Raw genomic sequence first — 17,484 nt, forward strand, 5'->3', positions numbered from 1 at the left:
GACTGACTGGTTAACATCCAGGTCTTTTAAACCCACACCTACAGTTTGTAACATAGGATATTTAAGTGACATGACTTGAGTAATTTTCTTAGCCTTGACAGAGCTCCTCCAGAGCCACAAGGAAATTATCCAACTGTTTTCACAGGTTGTGTTGTACTCCCTGTGACTAGCATACTGACTTTGACATGTAAAATAGGAGGAACGGTCCTTTAATTTCTGTACTCGAGCACGGGTAAATCTGGACAAGTTCTCTCTAAAAGGCCTTTTGGGTCTTCATAGACGCCACATTGCCTTGTGGTCTCAACCAGAGACCATAAACCAAGTCTTTCTTTCCATTCCACCCCCCAAACTTAACCCGGTCCCTTAGAGAGCTGGCTACGATTAACGGCCCAAACTAAGCTAGGATATAGAGTATGTAGAAAACCAGAAAACACACACCAGCAAGCAACCACTACTGTGGCCTGTGGTGAATGGTTAGCGGCGGACGCAAACTAGCACAGTTTCCCTGCACTGTCTAATCCAGATGACAAGCTCAGTGACCATGTTACTGGGAGCCAAGATGGCTGATGTTCAAAAGAGTAAGCAGCTACACATGGGGCGAAAAGAGTCACCAGAATTTATGTAAGGGACTTTCCAAGTTTCTTTTTTTTCTTCTTTTTGTTCCAAGAGCTGTCAGATACTAGAGGAAAGATTGTGTCTGGATGCTTGGCATAGGAAGTATACAAGCACACACACAAAAAGGAGGAAAATAAACAGAAGCAGGGAAGAGTGTTTACCCTTTGGAGGGCTGGGAGTTTGTGTTCATGTGTGTTTGTATTTACAAGTCTGTCTGCAGAGTCCAGGGATGATCATCCAATCTGCTTCCCATCACCCAAAGGTTAGCTTGAATGTCCGAAAACCCTCCGAAAGCAGCTCCACCCATCTGTCCGCTGCCAAGCGAACATCGCCATGCCAGCCTCAGCGCCAGGCTGGACATCATGGGATGCAAAAAAAAAGACATGATTGCATTGTACATAGAATACTGATTGAATCTTGTGTTTTTATTTGATCACTTAAAAGTTGTATTTTATAGTGTTTATATTGTTACATTGAAGAGTGTTGTTGCTGGAAGCATGATGATATGTCATACCAAGCATGCTGCAAAAAAGCACTACATATTGCACATTGTGCACAAACTCTGAATGAGTTAGTGTCTTGAATGAGTTCACAGGCTTTTTGCTTTTTCTCAGAAAGGAAGTTTTCTTCCTCCATAACTGATCACAGCAACAGGAACAAAGGGGCCGTTTTGTGACGCCATACTTGGTCCGAGCAGGTTGCACCAGCCTAATGAAAGGCTGAGCTGAGCACCCAGCTGGCAAAAGAGGCAGATCCGCTTTCCCCCCTCCCTCCACCTCTTCTTTTTATCCTCCCATGCTTCTCTTCTCTCCTCTCCACCACTGAGGGCCTGACTGTGAGCCTGCAGCTCCTGTGTGCCGACTGAGGTAACGGAGGCTTTCACTGCCAAGCTCACTCAACAGCACAGACTGAACAAGCCGTTTTAAGAGCTACAGTCACTCCCCCTTCCTCAGTGTGAAAAGGGGGTCACTGTGCCACGGCGGACTACTGTACAGCATGTGGGCTTGGCCAGAGGTACCACTAACAAAATCTCTCTCAGTGTCTTGTGAGCCATATCTTACCCATCATTCCTTTCATCTTCTGACCCCCCCCACCCACACACACACACACACACACACACACACACACACACACGCACATTGAAATATGTGCAACACCTGCACATACACATACACAAGGCTCAGAGAAGAACACACACACACACACACACACACACACACACACACAGCTGCCAGCCTGCCACAGACCGTCTCCTCCACTGTTCGCCCGCTTGTTGCTGAGACAAACATACACACACAAGCAACACGCTCAATTTCCTACAGTAGGGAGTAAGCGTGAGTGCATGTTTGTAGTCACAAATATATTTAGCATGACATCATTGGATTTGATCTGCAAATGTACCTCAGTGACACCGAGCCATTTTCTTTTCTCAGTGACTGTGCTTTTTCCTTTCCAACACACACACACACACACACACACACACACACACACACTATAACCACCGACAGGCCCCAGCTGAGGGAGGTGGAGGTTGTGGACAATACAACCATTGAAGCTTTCTCAGGTCTGTCCTGCTTTGGCATCCCCGCCCTCAGAGACACAAAGCCACAGGTATTCCCTGGTTTAGAGGCAGATTTCCCTTCAAAATGAATCATTGGAAAACAGCGTATGGAGAAATAGTTACCACCCATTTCATTACAGAAGGTAGTGAAAGCTCCCTTTCTTCAATGAACTGACCTCACTGAAACTTTCAGCGGGTAATATGTGTGGGATTTGGTTTTTACCTTAATCCATCTTTCCACAAATCAGATATACCTCCTACCTTTAACTGCAGTCCTGCATGTGAGAAACATTTGGATTGCTCTGTTGCTTTCAACTGTAATGTTCTTTATTTAATGAGAGTTTCGTCACTTTCGCAGCAGTTTACTTGCAGGTTAAAAAATGTCATGGCGATGTAAAAGAAACTTGTCACTCAGTCTAACTCGGCACGAATGCTTGACGTAACATTGCATAACACGTTTGGGGTTTGTTCAGTTCAAAAATGAAAAGTTGGCAGTTGTGCCTCCAAACATGTTTTGCTATTTTTTTTTTTCAAGAGCCTAGCTTTAACTTGCCAAGCGTCTCCGCTTTCCCACTGAATGACACTCAAGGGAGACGTCTCTATTTTAATCTTTCACTCGTTTGGATTTCTGTCGGAGCTACAAAGACATGCTTGTCTCTGCTAAGCATGGAAACTTTTCATCCTGAAACCCCCCCCCCACCAACATTAAATAAACAAAACACACCATGAGGCAATTACTACTGTTGTTGGCATGCAGAGAAGAGAAAAGAACTAATCACTATAGATCAGAACTGCTCTGGCAGATGGTGTAAGAGTGGCGTCTCCAGACTCAGGTCAACCACTGGCAGGAAGCATCCTTCCTCTACGACCCGGTCTGAACAACACATATGTAACATGCACACCTATTGCTGAAGGCAAAGCAGCCTCAAGGTATAAGAGTGAACATCAAGCGTGTGTGTCAGTGTGTGTGTGTGTGTGTGTGTGTGTGTGTGTGTGTGTGTGTGTGTGAGCCAGGGTCTGTGTCTCTGTTACGCAACGGGAGAGTTCTTCCCATCTGTGCCTCTCTGCAGCCCACGCATCCCTGACCAATGAAGCGAGAAACGACAGCTCTGCCTTGCACTCTCCCTCCCTCAGTCTTCCTCCCAACACTGTCCCACTCTTCATGATTATCATCAGCCGCCCACCAAAAACACACTCTTCCTTCCCTTACTATCCTCTCTCTGTTGTGGTTGGCTGAAACTACACCCCGCCGGGGGCCCAAAATGATGCAATATTCATCGTTGTCATCACCTTCGCCGTCAACATCAAGCCTGTCTGCCCTCAGCTTAAAGCCCAACCAGAAAACAAAACCACTCTGCAGGGTGTCTAACCAACATTTTTTACTTCTTATGCTCAAATACCAGATTATCCCACTAAATGCATCGCTGTCTGCAACGCCCCCCTCCATCCTCTATCTCTGTCCCTGCTCTTCCAGCTCGCCTAACTCCCCACAGGGCTCATTGTTGTGGAAAAGATGTTAAAACAAAGAGAGCAGACAGTGCAGCGATAATCCTAAACATAGCAGCTGAGAGAATTAGCAAGCCATTTTCCAGGGACTCGCTATCTGCTAACTTTTCATAATCTTAATTGCTGTTAAGAGCTACGAATGTTTGCCTTTCAGTTTTCACCAGAGAGAGAATGGGAATTCAAAGGGAAGATGTCTTTCACTTTCACTGCAAATATGTCTGAGAAGGTTTTCCAAACAGGATGTGATCCTGTAGTTTGATGATCGCATTCCTGTCTGGAAAAAACATTTTAGTTGATTCCACCAGGGCCACTGTGTCAGTGGTTCTATTCAAATAAATGAATAATAGATACACAGAGACCTGTTCTCTGTTCAGGATATTTAGGCAATGAGCGGCGGAGTTTCAGACAGTAATGCTACCCAGAATGGTGACAGTAATGTCCTGATATGTGCTGTATCACATATTACAACAGCAAAACAGTTATATTTAGCCTTCAAATCATTTAAATTAGCTATAACTTTATTGTACGCGTACAGTGGGCATCTTCTTTTCAGCTTAAACACTTTGATTCTCCCTTTCTCTTTAAGTATTCTCAGTCCCCCATTGAATACTCCAGTTCACTCTCTCTCTTTCGCTATCTATCTGACTACCTCTTCCCCTCTTTCCGGTTCACCCTGGCACTGGATCGGGCGTGTGATGCCTGCACCTGGCTGCCTGTCTGGTCCAGCAGGGCGCCAGTCCCAAATCTGTTACAATATAGGCTATGGTGAAACACTACTCACTTCAACACCAGAAACCCAGAGAGAGACAACAAGCAAAATGTGCACAACTGCTGCTAACCGCACCTCCACAATATTTAAACCACCCGGGCAGTGTTTGTTTTCACTTCTTGTGAGCTGGCACAGCCTCTGCAATGGAAACTTTACTGAGGAATTACAGTAAGCTAAGCAACTACTAATGTGCTTCTTTGAGCAACAAACTCCACTGTTGATGGGCTTGATTGTGACAGCCAAGTCAGCCACTGCCCAGTTCGCTCCAGGCTGCACATCTATCTGCTCTGCTGTTCTATTACAGGTGCCATAGCTCAAAGGCTGCAATGAAGTGGTTAGGGATACTGCACGTAATTGTTTGGAGAGTGGATTTCTTTTGTCCTGCTCTGTGCTAAAAGCTGGTGAAGAGTTGCAGCTTGATGTTCAGGGAATTGTCTTCTACTCTGTCACGTTTCAGGCAGAAAGAGACACCTGTAATTGGAATTCCATACTCAGAGCCTCAGGAGTCGTCTGAGAAGGGCTAGACCTGCAGCTTCAACCCAGACTGACCACATTTATTGTTCACCCACCCGACTGACATTCCAGGAATAAGCAGAGATGGATCTTTAGTCTGTCTCCCACGCAAGGCCTTCCAGAGAACACACAGTATTGCGCGTTTGCGTGCACTGCACACACATCCTATCAATGACGTCAACATTTGGCTGCTTTGTGGTTTTATGAGGAAAGACATGAAGAAGAGGCTAAAAATGCAAAAATAATAGATGCTAACACATGACTAAATTACACTCATTCACTCAGGTATTCATTCACTTTTCATTCCTCCACACACAACCAGCCATACTCAGCTTTTGTGTGTGGGGGGGCGGGGGCGCTGAGATGTCCTTTGCAATCCAGCCCAACCCGCTCTCAACCAAAACAAAGATTAGAGACAGCAGCAAACACTCACCTAGGTGGTCTCCATGGAAACTGTTGTCATGGGATGTTCTACCATGGGGCACGAGGTCATGATGGGCAGCAGGTGGCCAGATTTGACCGGTCTTGCGAACGCTCACAATAGTGGCTTCAGACATGACCACGTGGCCTCCCTGCTGCCGGTGGTGACGCTTCTGGGACTGCGGCGTCGGAGGGCTGCTGCTGTCAAAGGAGTGCTGGGAGTTCTGGGAGTTTTGGGACGGCGAGCGGCTCTTCTCTCTAAAGGGCCGGCGGAAGGCCGTGGTAGGACTGGGTGAGACGTGGCTGGACTGACCTGAGGAGAAGTCCTCCTCGCTGGACGTCAGGTTCTCGTTGGAGCTGCAGTCCGGCGTGTAGCCTCCACCGCCTCCGCCGACATCCTCAAAACTCCCTGGGGAGTAGGAACGGCGCGGCCAGGTCAGGAGGTGGTCATCACCTCCCCCAAGGTCTCTCATTGTGACTCCACTACCACTTCCACCGCCGCCTCTCCCGTCTCCACCGCCACCTTCACCCATCATCACCCCACCAACATAAACACTGGAGTAGGCCTGGAACTCAGAGGGCTGCCAAGGAGGAGGCGGAGGTTTGCCACCATTGGCCCTCCCTGGATGTCGCTGGTTGGGTTCCCCGTCTTCATATTCTGCATCATAGCCACAGGTGCTCTCAGTGGACCGGCCTCTGTACACAGGCCTGGCGCGCAGCTCCCCTGCCACCGTTGCCAGGTTACCTGGGAGGGAGTGAAGAGATCTCTTTCGTTCCATCTGCATGGCCTGGCTGCCCAGGGAGCTGATCTTGTCAGAGACGTCACGGTCGTTGACCCTGATCAGACCTCTCTCGTGGTGGAATTCCATGTTAGAGTAGAAGGGCGGTGGTGGCGGCGGCAGCTGCTTCTCCTGGCCCTTTGCTACATCCCCCGCAGAATGAGAGTTGGCCCGTTTGATCCTCTCAAAGTTGGATCTAAGAGCTGCCACGCCAAGTCCCATCCCCAACTTGTCCTTGGGGTCAGAGGGCAGTGCCAGTTCCTTGTCTGGGGGCGGAAGGTTGAGTCTGCGAGGGGAGACAGAGATGCCCCCTCTCTGCTTGGATGGCGAGAGGCCATCTAGGTTGTCACAAGACATGGACTCAGCCTGCTGGGGTACCTCAAAGGCTGACTCCAGGCCGTCTCCGTGGGAGGCTGACTTCCTGGCTGGTGGAGGCCTGGGTTTGGACCTTCCGGCTCCATCTCCAAGAGGCTGATAACGGCTCCTATCCCCACCAGCATACCCTCCACCAACTACCCCTACTATTCCAACTCCACCAGTCTCCTGCATGTGCGGCTGCTGGGACTGGCACTCCGCACCTTGTGTGGCCGCAGGATCCATCCCCTCGTTCAGTGGCGTCTTCCTGAAGCCCCACCGTTGCTTGTCGTAGCTCTTCCTCTCTTTGGCCAGGAGGGTCTGCAGGTAGATCATGCGGAAGCGCTCCTTGTTCACCTCCTGCTCCAGGCGCCGGATGGACGCTTTGCACCTCTCCAGCTCCTGCTCGATGCCTCCGACCGATCGCAGCTCCATTTTGGGGGGCTCGGACTCCGGGAATTGCGCTTTCCACGCCTCGGTGAATCCCACCGGCTCCACCATATTGTGCCTAATTTACTTCTGTGACCGACCCCGGCTCACACACACTAGGTGAATGAAGCCAAGGGCGCACCGTTAGTCCTTTTTTAGTCCAGTTCGCGACAGAGTCCTTATCGACAACAATGGCCAATTACAGTTAGAAAGCAGTGACAGTGTTTGGGTAACCCGTTCAGAAACACACACAGTCTAATTGCTGACACTTGTCGTGGGCTGCGCAGATGCAACAATACATCCCATTCTGAACAAGAGAACCCGGCTGCTCAGCCACAGGAATAGCTGGGAATGTGTGAGGCATAAAAAGGAATAAAAGGCGGCAATAGCGCTTGTCTTTCTCATGCATTATTCCAGGAAAGGACACTTTCAGAAGATTTTTTTTATTTATTTTTTTTTTAAATCTCAGCCTCGACACAATGACAGCATCTGTCCTCGCGGGGTGACACTGGGATCTGGCTCCCGGGGAAGATAAAAAAAGAAGAAATGTGTTCTAATCCTGCTTGGTTTACTCACTGTCTGTGTTTACCAATCGGGGTCCGTCCGTGGCAGCAGGTCCGTTCGCTCTTGCCCATTCATATGGCCATATTCCCAGGTGCTGCTCCAGACCAAGCGCCTTTGTACCAGCAGCGCTCAAGGAGAAAGGATAAAAAGCGCAAAACACAAGCGAAGACAACATCTGAGTTGTTCAGAGGACGCGATCAAACGGTGTGACCCGGTTTAAGTAAAATAATTGTTTCGTTATCCCATTTTTTCCACGGTACCTATGTGGTATTGGTTTTTTTTCTGCTCTTTTCCAGGTTTATCCCGTTTTTTCGGCCGTGATGGTGCCGCCGCTGTGTGCGCTCCCATCTCAGGCCAGCAACACTGGAGGGCTGCAAGAATGGGAGGGACCAGAGTGACTGAGAGCCCGCTGGTTAAAGAGACAGAGCAAGGATGCAGGCAGCACTCACATCCTATTATTCCAGGTTTACTTTCTGGATATGAAATGTTCTGTTCAAACTTATTTTCATATGTTACGTTTTAAAAGTCTTCTGCATGCAGCCTGTAGGTCTAATTATTCTGGCATATCCTGGCACATAGGGCTCTATTCTTTACTGTAGGCTACTGCATAATTGCTGGTTTGTCCTGTCACACATTCAGGCAGCTATAAAGCCTACAGATCATACAGTATAACCACATATTTTAACATCCTTCAAAATGTTTTAGGAACCAGTCAGCTACAGCCTCTCCCGATCCTACAGTTTTTATTAACAATTATTAATAAGAATAAACTCAGCATATTACTCCTTCTGGGTTCCCTTTAAAAAGCTAGTGGCTGTACCTGTCAAGCAGGTGTTAAAGAACATGTAGGAGTGCTGTTAATCTTTAACCCAACACTGCCACTCAGTGGAGTAATATATGTATGTCGGATTTTTTTTTCTAGTTTTCACGCCGACTTCTCCACCTAAACAATGTCAGTGTAGGTCTTTGCAAAACTGTTAACCCAGTGGTATGGATGTTTTTAATCCTATACATGACTGTAATTGTGTCAAACTGGAACATCACATTGGCCATGCAAGAATGCAAAATGACACAATTCAAATACTATATTGTTTTATTTACCTGAAACCACAACCTCAGTAATGCATGTACAACCATTATTAAGTTATCAATAATGATCATCTTTTTACATATGGTTAATATTGTTCTTCAACCAGGTGTCACTGAGGGGACTGCAAACGCCCCCTCACCTTAGATCACAGTTTTACAGCAGTTGATAAAGATACATGATAATAATAATAGTAATGCAGAGGCAACAGAAGAACGCTGCTGTACTGCAGGATTACCAATGAATCAAAGTGTTAGTCTGTTGTCCTCATTGCAAAGGACTACATCATCAGAAAGTAAATAGATCAGTGATCGGCCTACAGTAGTTTTCAAAAGGGGAAAATTAAAGTTAAAAAACTCAAGTAGAGCACAGTCAAGTTCAGCATGAATCACTTTTCCATGTCTAATATTGTGCAAATTACCCAAACCGTTACAATAAAAACAGTGATTTACATATCTATGGTATATCCATCTTAAACCCATCTTAATGTCAGAGTATTATACATTAGAATCTATAAATACAAATTGCAAAGCTTACATACAGCTGGAAACGCATGCATGAATGTTTTGTACACTGATGTACAGCTAAGACCATTCAACCCAGTGTTAAAGATTATCTATGTGACAAGCTAACATGGAAGTTCTTCATGCAAGAAGGAACATTGAGGGTATTGAACGCTTCCCTGCACACAAAACTGGAATAGTGTCATATTGATATAGCATCTGCACACAGAGGTATAAGTATGTTAAGAAGTGTGTGTGTTGTGGTGCATTAGGGCAAAGGTACCCGTTTTCCAGCACAACCACTTTTAAGTTATGTATTTGGTCTTATTACTGTAAAAACGTCCTTTTTGTCTGTGCAAGGGTACACTGCTGGTCGTCATGTCTGGGGTGTGTGAACTTAAGAGTGAGCACACATGCTGGAGAGTAGGACGACTCCAGCCTCTGAGCCCACTCTTATAATTTGCAATGCTTTTATGAGAGCCAACCTAAAAGGGAGAGAGAAACCACATTAGTAAAAAACACTTAAACATTTCATGACCAGTTCACAATTTTAAAATAGTTCTTTTTTTTTATTGGTTTTGTGAATATAGGAAAGTGTCAGAGCGGTGCAAAGAACAGCACACAGTGACATTCACAATAGTGGCATGTGGGCAACATCGTCTAATCAGTTTTTATTTGTATGGATTGGCAACCCATGAATTACATGTTAACATTTCCCCAAAATGCTTCTTAATTTAATGGTTGAATGGTTCCTGTGTAGAGTCTTTGCTGTCCTATTGTTTTATTAGATTCTACTGTAGTTAATTTGTATTTTAGTAGTGTGAAAAAAGCAAATGGATACTCACTCTAGTGACAGGTGAGCCAATGGAAGGCATTGAGGAAGAAAAGCACAGTTGTTAAGTGCAAACAAACCCAGGCTTCTACCCCCAAAAAACATGCTTTAGAAGTCTCACATGGAAATTTCCACACAAAATAATGCTTAAGTGATCTAAGATTAGTCCAGTTGACTGTATGGCCTCTGATCCAGCATGTTCACACTACCACAAAATGTGCTAATCCCAGCACAAACAAAGACCTCTAAATATTAAAACCTGTAAGAGTCAAATATACACAAGATCTGCTTTGCTGTATCTCTTGCCTGTCATGTTGTGCCAAGGACACTGAAGCATTCATAGGTCTGAAATTATTTTCTCACACACAACTCACTGGATATGAATAACGTTCATAACAATTGGCCTTAATCGTATTAAATGAAGACAGAAAACACTTTGATTCAAAGGGTTTATGAGGGTATTTTTTTCTTGAAGTAAACAACATTTTGGGTTCTTATGTGTCGCAATCCAATTTCATTTGGACTCCTTTCTGTATTAGTATTTTTTCTTCAGATTTTATTATTACTGTCCTTTGAATCAAACGCTATGGAGATGTAATTAACATACATCACCCCCACTCAGTTCTATCTCCAAAGCAAAACACAAATAAAGTTAATGAAAGTCAAAAATCAATACAAACAAAATATATCCTTAAACATGTTAAGAGGGAATGGAAATTTTGTTCCTTTTTTTCTGCACAAGAAAATAGGGGCACACCTCATATGTTACGCTTTAGCAAGACCGTTTAGGAAAAGCATCTAGAGATGAGCAAAAAAACATATCTTTATCATATTGAGGTAGCTGTGCTCTGCCCAGTGCAGAAAAACTGGCTTATTTTCAAATCATTGTAGTAAAAAAAAAATAATAATAAAAAATACATCCATGAGGTTAATTTATACTTGAGGGGCGGGGGACATATACAATTAAATTAGAAATGAGAAACCACATACAGTTCATGCTTGGTCACAGGACATGCGGCTTTGTTTTTCAAGATTTCTTTTTCATTTGTTTAAACAGAGCATTCAATTGTTCACTCCCAAACCTTTCCCAGTCCTCGTCTGCCACACGGAGCTTGTCCTCTCTGAAAGAGTTCTGAGTTTATACTGAAGACACAATGGTAAACATGAGAAAATAAATGAAGGCGGTATATCTAAGCCACGCTGATCAAACAATTGACAAAGTCCTTTAGAAAAAAAAAAGTTGCATAAAATTCAATCTCTGTACAGATCAATTGATTTCTGATATCTTAATTTTCTTTTCATGAAGAGGGAAGCTAAACAAAACTATTTGCTGTTGTTACTGTAGTGACATAAGACAACTGATATTCCCAAAATCATTAAAAAATATAAACCTTAAAAGGCAATATTGACAATAATAATAATAATAATAATAATAATAATAATAATAAAACCTGGCAACAGTATATTTTCTTTCAAACCAGCAACACAACTACTAGAGTGATGGTCTTCTGACACTCGCATTTAAAGCCTCACACATTCCCAACTCAAACCAGGTGACTTTTCAATGTTAACATTTTATATTATTTGTTACGTTTCATGTTAAAGTTGGTCCTTCTCGTACACACACGGTAGGCACGCACAAGTACACTCGCTAACTCTACAAACACGCACACACACAAGCTAATCACATGTAGGAAGGCAGAGAGGGAAAAGGGAGAGGACAGAGGGAGGTGATGGTGGTGGTGGTGGGGGTGGGGAGGAAATGGAAAAGTCGAGGTTGTGCTCAAGTCAGTCAGGACCAGAACATGTCGGCCATGTTAGTGTCGGTGCTGTAGATCCAGAGGACCAAAGGGAGGGAAATGGCCACGAAGGGCCAGGAGATGCCCTCCATACATGCAGACAGGCAGCAGCCTTTGCAGCTGGCAGGCTTCTCCAGTTCTTTACCGGGCTCCAGGTAGTTCCTGGCGGCAAACTTGAGAATCTCGTCAAGTAGAATAACAGGCAGTGAGATTTTGAGCACCATCAGCCATTGTGTCATATTCAGAGGGGTGATCTGGAAGATGATCTGAAAAGAAGCACACAGGACAAAAGTCAAACAGTGGTTGAGTCTGCGTGGTACACATTCCACTGTTGAGACAGCAGACTGGATCACCATTTTAGCTTCATATTTGACAACAGAATAAAGAATTATTGTATCGTGACAACACTACTTCCGTTCCTCATTTCACAGTATCCCATTCTATGTGTCAAACTAAAAGAAATATTTCTCACTGGAAGAGGCTCCACATAGAGGATGAGGAAGTGAAGGGACATAGAGAGGCAGATGGCTCCCAGCAGCCACACGTTGTCCCAGGGAGGCATCCTCACCAGGGACTGGTTCTCTGACACACTAAGCAACAACAAAGACAAATGGACAGGTTTGTTAAAAAAAAAAAAAAATACCATTCACTGACAGTCGAGACAGTACTTACAAAAACTGCAGTGTACGTTTACACATGGGTTGAGTGTGAAAGTGGAAATGGAGATATAGACCAGGGTTATGAAGCACAGAAATACTAATAAAACAACAATTAGGCCAGCAGTGAATAACAATGGAAAATGTAAAGATCTGGAGTTAAAATAGTCACATAGAGCATTTTCTGGAGACATTTTATTTGTTTCTCCTGACTATAAACAATAATTCTGAACATGTTGGACCTGCTGACCTGCTGCTGGATGCTTTGCTCAAACTAACCTGTTTAGGGCATTGCACATCTCAATGGTAACCAGCACAGACAGGGCCATGGTCATAGGGTAAGGGGACTCAAACACCTTACAGTCTAGATTTGCAAATTCTGGATTGTCTGGACTGCACTGCAGGAAGTGGCTCTATAAGAAGAAAAAAATACAGATTAAAGCTAACCGCAGATACAATTAAGTTAGTGAGTTGAAGTGTGCATAATTAGCATGATTGTAGTTGTTTGGCTGTAATTCATACCAGCTGGTAAAAGGTGATCCTTGGACCATCCTCAGCAGCGACAAACCACCAGGCAGCAGCACCAACAGTGGCCGCCCCAACATAACCTGGTGACACAAACCAGAAAGACGACGTGTTTAAGTGACTTCCTACATTAACACTACTTTCACATCAGGCTAATGTGGCAGATTTGAGCAAGCTAATTGCTAGATTTTGCATTGATTAGATGGACATTAGTCTTGCTTTACCAGACCATCCTCCAAAGCGCTGCGGAGGAGGGTCTGGCTAGTCTACATAGCAGTCCAGGATGGGATGCTCTGGTTTACTGGCATTTATTTAAACCAATCACAATCTTCATGGGTGGCGCCAAGCTCCACACAGAGCCGCTGCAAAATAGCCTCGGGAAGGAACTTGTTTTGGTGGAACGTGTACGTTCAAAAGTTGTTTTAGTCGTGCGAGAGAAAACTCAGATTGGACAGATAGTCTAGCTAGCTGTCTGGATTTACCCTGCAGAGATCTGAGGAGCAGTTAACCATAGTCCTCATTAATCGACCGGAGTTTAAAATTCCAACACAAAGAAAGCGGAAGGAAACGGACATCGGTGAAAAGACATGCATCCGGCGGAATTTCCTGCGGCACCGGAGCCATCCCAGAAGTGGAACGTCGTGGATACAGACTAGGTGGACGTACAACCAGCTGTCCCAGTGTATGATTGCCTGCTTATGGTTGATGCTTTCCAAAGTTTTCTACCAGCACCTTTGTATCAACAATAAGGGAAACAAAAGATCAGCCTGTAGTGGTCATTAAATGCCAGATCGTCTTTGCTGTTGAGTCGGTACGGTGAAAAACTAAAACACTACACATACAGCAACCACTTACATCCAATGGCTAGGTATCTGAAGAAGAGCCATCCAGAGATGAGGGGCTCACGGGCGTTGCGTGGTGGCTTACTCATGATGTCCAAGTCTGGTGGGTTGAAGCCTAAAGCAGTGGCAGGCAAACCATCAGTCACCAGGTTGACCCAGAGCAGCTGAACAGGGATAAGGGCTTCAGGGAACCCCAGAGCTGCAGTCAGGAAGATGCTACACACAAAAGTATCATGATTATGAAAGAGTAAAAGAAATTGTGTGATGTTAAGGTAGGATCAATGTATGTGTGTGTGTGTGTGTGTGTGTGTGTGTGTGTGTGTGTGTGTGTGTGTGTGTGTGTGTGTGTGTGTGTGTGTGTGTGTGTGTGTGTGTGTGTGTATTTCAGAGGGATTGAGCTGTACGGTGAATGGAGTGTGTCTTGAAGTGTATAAACCAGTCATCCTTACCAGACAACCTCGCCCACATTTGAAGAGATGAGGTATCTGATGAACTGTTTCATGTTGTTATAAATAGCTCTGCCTTCCTCAACTGCAGCCACAATGGTGGAAAAGTTGTCATCAGCCAGCACCATCTCAGAGGCGGTCTTGGCCACAGCTGTGCCTGAGCCCATGGCAATACCAATTTCAGCCTTCTTTAGAGCAGGAGCATCATTGACTCCATCACCAGTCTGAAGGAAGAGTGAAAACAAGGAAATTATGAAGAACTATTTTACAGTGTATTATAAACTTTCCATTGGAGATCATTGATCTTATATGGTTACGTTTAAAGAACATTTTGTTTTGGAGGAAACTGTGCATGTTTAAAAAAGAATAGACCAACTGATGGTAGACAGTAATGTTTTATCAGCATGCCAGAGGTCCCAAACACACTTTGAATAGGTAAATAGACGCACAGGGCCTTTTTTCTTACCATAGCTGTAATCTCATCATAGGACTGCAGATACTCAACAATCTTAGATTTATGTGAAGGTTCAACACGGGCAAAGCAGCGGGCCTTGACCACAGCGTCTCTTTGAGCAGCAGGAGAGAGATCATCAAACTCTCGGCCAGTAAATGCCATGCTGGAAACATCATCGTCCTCTCCAAAAATACCAATACGTCTGCAGATAGCCACTGCCGTCCCTAAGATACAAATGAGAGAGCATTTACTTCACAGGGCTTCCTGGAATGCAAGTTAGTATGCAGACCTATATGTGGCCATTTTCCGTGTGTGTTTAATTATATTCGTGGGGTCCAAAAACTGGGAGTCCAGTATACTTGTGGGGTCCCGACAGCTTTGTGAGGCCAAAATGCTGGACCCCACAAGTTTAAAGGGCTGTTTGAGGGTTAAGACTTGGTTGTAGGATTAGGGATAGAATTAGGTTATGGTTAGGGAAAGGGTTAAGGTTAGGCATTTAGTTGTGATGGTTAAGGTTAGGGTAACGGGCTAGGGAATGCATTATGGCAATGACGTGTCCCCACAAAGATAGTGCCACAAACCTGTGAGCGTGTGTGGTTAAATGTTCTCTTGCATATTAGAATGAACATTGTGTAAAAAAAAAAAAAAAAAAAAAAAAATTATAATGATTTGAGTCAGTTCTCTCTCCAAGCAGATGTGACATCCTCTACATACCCTTGTTGTCTCCGGTGATCATAATTACTCTGATGCCTGCAAGGCGGCAGAGTCTAATAGAGGCTGCCACCTCTGCCCTGGGAGGATCCAGCATGCCCACACAGCCAACAAATGTCAGATCAGTCTGGATGATAACAAAACAAAATAAAAAATAGATGCAACATTCTAATTATTTTTGCTTATCGGCACTTATAACCATCAGACACTAAGAGCCAACAATGTTACACCTGAAAAGGCCACCAAAAGTGAGACAGAAGCTTTAGGTGAAACCATCGACCATATCAATCTGCTCGGCTCTCACCTCATACTCAATGAAGCGGGTGGAGTCCTCCAACACCAGCTCGTCTTTGCTCATGCGCTGGTCTCGGGTGGCGAGAGCCAGACAGCGCAGAGTGTCCCTTCCACTTCCATATTCCCTGATCACAGACAGTATTTTTTCCTTGATGCCAGGGGTCAAGGGCACCTTGTTACTGCCTACACGGATGTGTGTGCACCTGTCAATCACTCCCTCAGGGGCACCCTATGAGCAAGCACGAACAGGAGAATGAGGATACAAAGAGGTGGACTAAAAAGTATCTAAGAAACATTTTCATCAAGCAAAACATTTTATTTTCTAACATTTTTGGGAAACAAATTTTCCAAAATGTTTAGTATGTTTTAATGAAAAAAACTCTCTCTAAGATGATCAGTAGTAATAGTAATATCAAGTTAATGAAAAGCATTTATTTTAATAGCATGGATAGACTTCCAAAAAAAAGCTGGTCAACACCAGTAATGTCATGTTTTTTATGTCACAGCCTTGGACAATTTATATCCCACAGTAGTTCTCGATTTGTCCATTTCTTACCTTTACAAACATCTTGCCAACAGAGGACCGGGCCTTATTAGCAGTGCAGTACACAGACATGGACTTCCTGTCTCTGGAAAATTCCAGTGTAAACTCTTTCTTCATCAGCTGCTTGATTACCTAAAGATTTGTGGAACACAATGGAAATTGTATTTTAACAGTTTGTTAGTCTTTCTGCATTTGGTTTGTTTCCTCTTATTTGAATAAAGGACAGAACATTGGTTTCTATTGCAAGGAAATGACTTTGAATAACAGAAGGTTACATACAGAATTACAGGCGTTGGCTCTCTCAATCTTGGACAGGCCTTTGACATCTGTATCGAACACGTTCATCTTCTCCACCAAGCATGTGAGAGCCGTCTCTGTGGACTCACCCACCTTTTCATACACACCTTTGGTCTGGACACACACAGAAAAATGAAGAACTATATGGTTGATATTACACAAAACACGTAAGGCATTGTCAACAGAGCCACATTAGCACTTAAGGATTATGTGCCAGTTAACTTGCAAAAAGATTCAATACCAACCTCATTAAAGTCCAATGAGGAATCATTACAGAGAGCACAGATAGAGGCCAGCTCCACTAAGGCATCATACTGGGAACATTTGACTGTTTTGCCATCATGGAACCTAAACAAAACACAGATGTAGACAGGAAGCAACAAGTGAGACAATTGTGCAGATTTTCATGAAAAACCAAGGTGGAGAAGGGGTTTGTATTTGTAACATGTTGAGACCCACATGGTAGAAATCAAAGCATTCCAAAATAAATGTTCACCTTAGCTTATAAGTTCTGGGATTTCTTTTGTTATAGATACATTATTTTCATCTTATAGCACACATGCGTATGAGAATGAATACTCACACTTCTCCATCTGGGGCATATGTGGAGCCAGTAATAGTGAATTCCTTTAATGAGCAGTGATCCCCCTCTGCCTGATCAACAATAAACATCTAGAAATACAAACAATGTAAAGACAAACTTTTAGAAATTAATAGTCACACTATTTGTTGACTCTGTGGGTAAATGCCCAAATTAGAGTTGCAACAATATTTTTGTGCCAAATTTTAAGTGCTGTAGCCATTCCACTATACATTCAGGTCTTAATGCCAAGAGAAAAGATGGGCAAAAAAAGCTGAGATTGTGAAGGACACTGCATCCAGCAGGTGGCAGCAGACTACCATCCACAGGAAAGGAACCTTCATATCACGAGTCCGCTTGAACATAAAGCAGAGTATAATAATGAAATAGTGAGCCAAAGCAGA

The 17,484-nt window shown here is 44.2% G+C and overlaps 2 protein-coding genes across 6 annotated transcripts in view; both read right to left on the minus strand.

Moving 5' to 3' along the window:
* Positions 1-7,898, minus strand: part of bcr (BCR activator of RhoGEF and GTPase) — an 86,508-nt gene extending 78,610 nt beyond the window's left edge. For both annotated transcript variants that reach the window (XR_004101266.2, XM_031278019.2), the window contains exon 1: positions 5,398-7,898. Coding sequence is in view for 1 of the 2 variants with exons in the window: in XM_031278019.2 (XP_031133879.1) it covers positions 5,398-7,018 (1,621 nt within the window). In the remaining variant the exon portion in view is untranslated. The remainder of the gene's footprint in view (positions 1-5,397) is intronic.
* The window catches only part of atp2a2b (ATPase sarcoplasmic/endoplasmic reticulum Ca2+ transporting 2b), a 38,993-nt gene continuing 23,314 nt past the window's right edge, over positions 1,806-17,484 (minus strand). Inside the window, exons 11-25 of one of the 4 annotated variants that reach the window (XM_035998284.1) lie at positions 17,084-17,172; positions 16,746-16,848; positions 16,483-16,614; positions 16,216-16,335; positions 15,670-15,888; positions 15,369-15,492; positions 14,667-14,878; positions 14,204-14,424; positions 13,768-13,970; positions 12,910-12,995; positions 12,667-12,800; positions 12,204-12,321; positions 11,877-11,997; positions 9,569-9,585; positions 9,001-9,527 (exon numbers count right to left, since the gene is read on the minus strand). In XM_035998284.1, the coding sequence (XP_035854177.1) occupies positions 9,572-9,585; positions 11,877-11,997; positions 12,204-12,321; positions 12,667-12,800; positions 12,910-12,995; positions 13,768-13,970; positions 14,204-14,424; positions 14,667-14,878; positions 15,369-15,492; positions 15,670-15,888; positions 16,216-16,335; positions 16,483-16,614; positions 16,746-16,848; positions 17,084-17,172 (1,896 nt within the window). In that variant the 3' untranslated portion in view covers positions 9,001-9,527; positions 9,569-9,571. Of the gene's footprint in view, positions 1,844-9,000; positions 9,586-10,302; positions 11,998-12,203; positions 12,322-12,666; positions 12,801-12,909; positions 12,996-13,767; positions 13,971-14,203; positions 14,425-14,666; positions 14,879-15,368; positions 15,493-15,669; positions 15,889-16,215; positions 16,336-16,482; positions 16,615-16,745; positions 16,849-17,083; positions 17,173-17,484 lie in introns of those variants that run through there. The other 3 variants (XR_004896509.1, XM_031278020.2, XM_035998239.1) reach the window with 3 other exon arrangements.

This window comes from Sander lucioperca, chromosome 1 (assembly GCF_008315115.2).
Source record: "Sander lucioperca isolate FBNREF2018 chromosome 1, SLUC_FBN_1.2, whole genome shotgun sequence".
NCBI lineage: Eukaryota > Metazoa > Chordata > Actinopteri > Perciformes > Percidae > Sander > Sander lucioperca.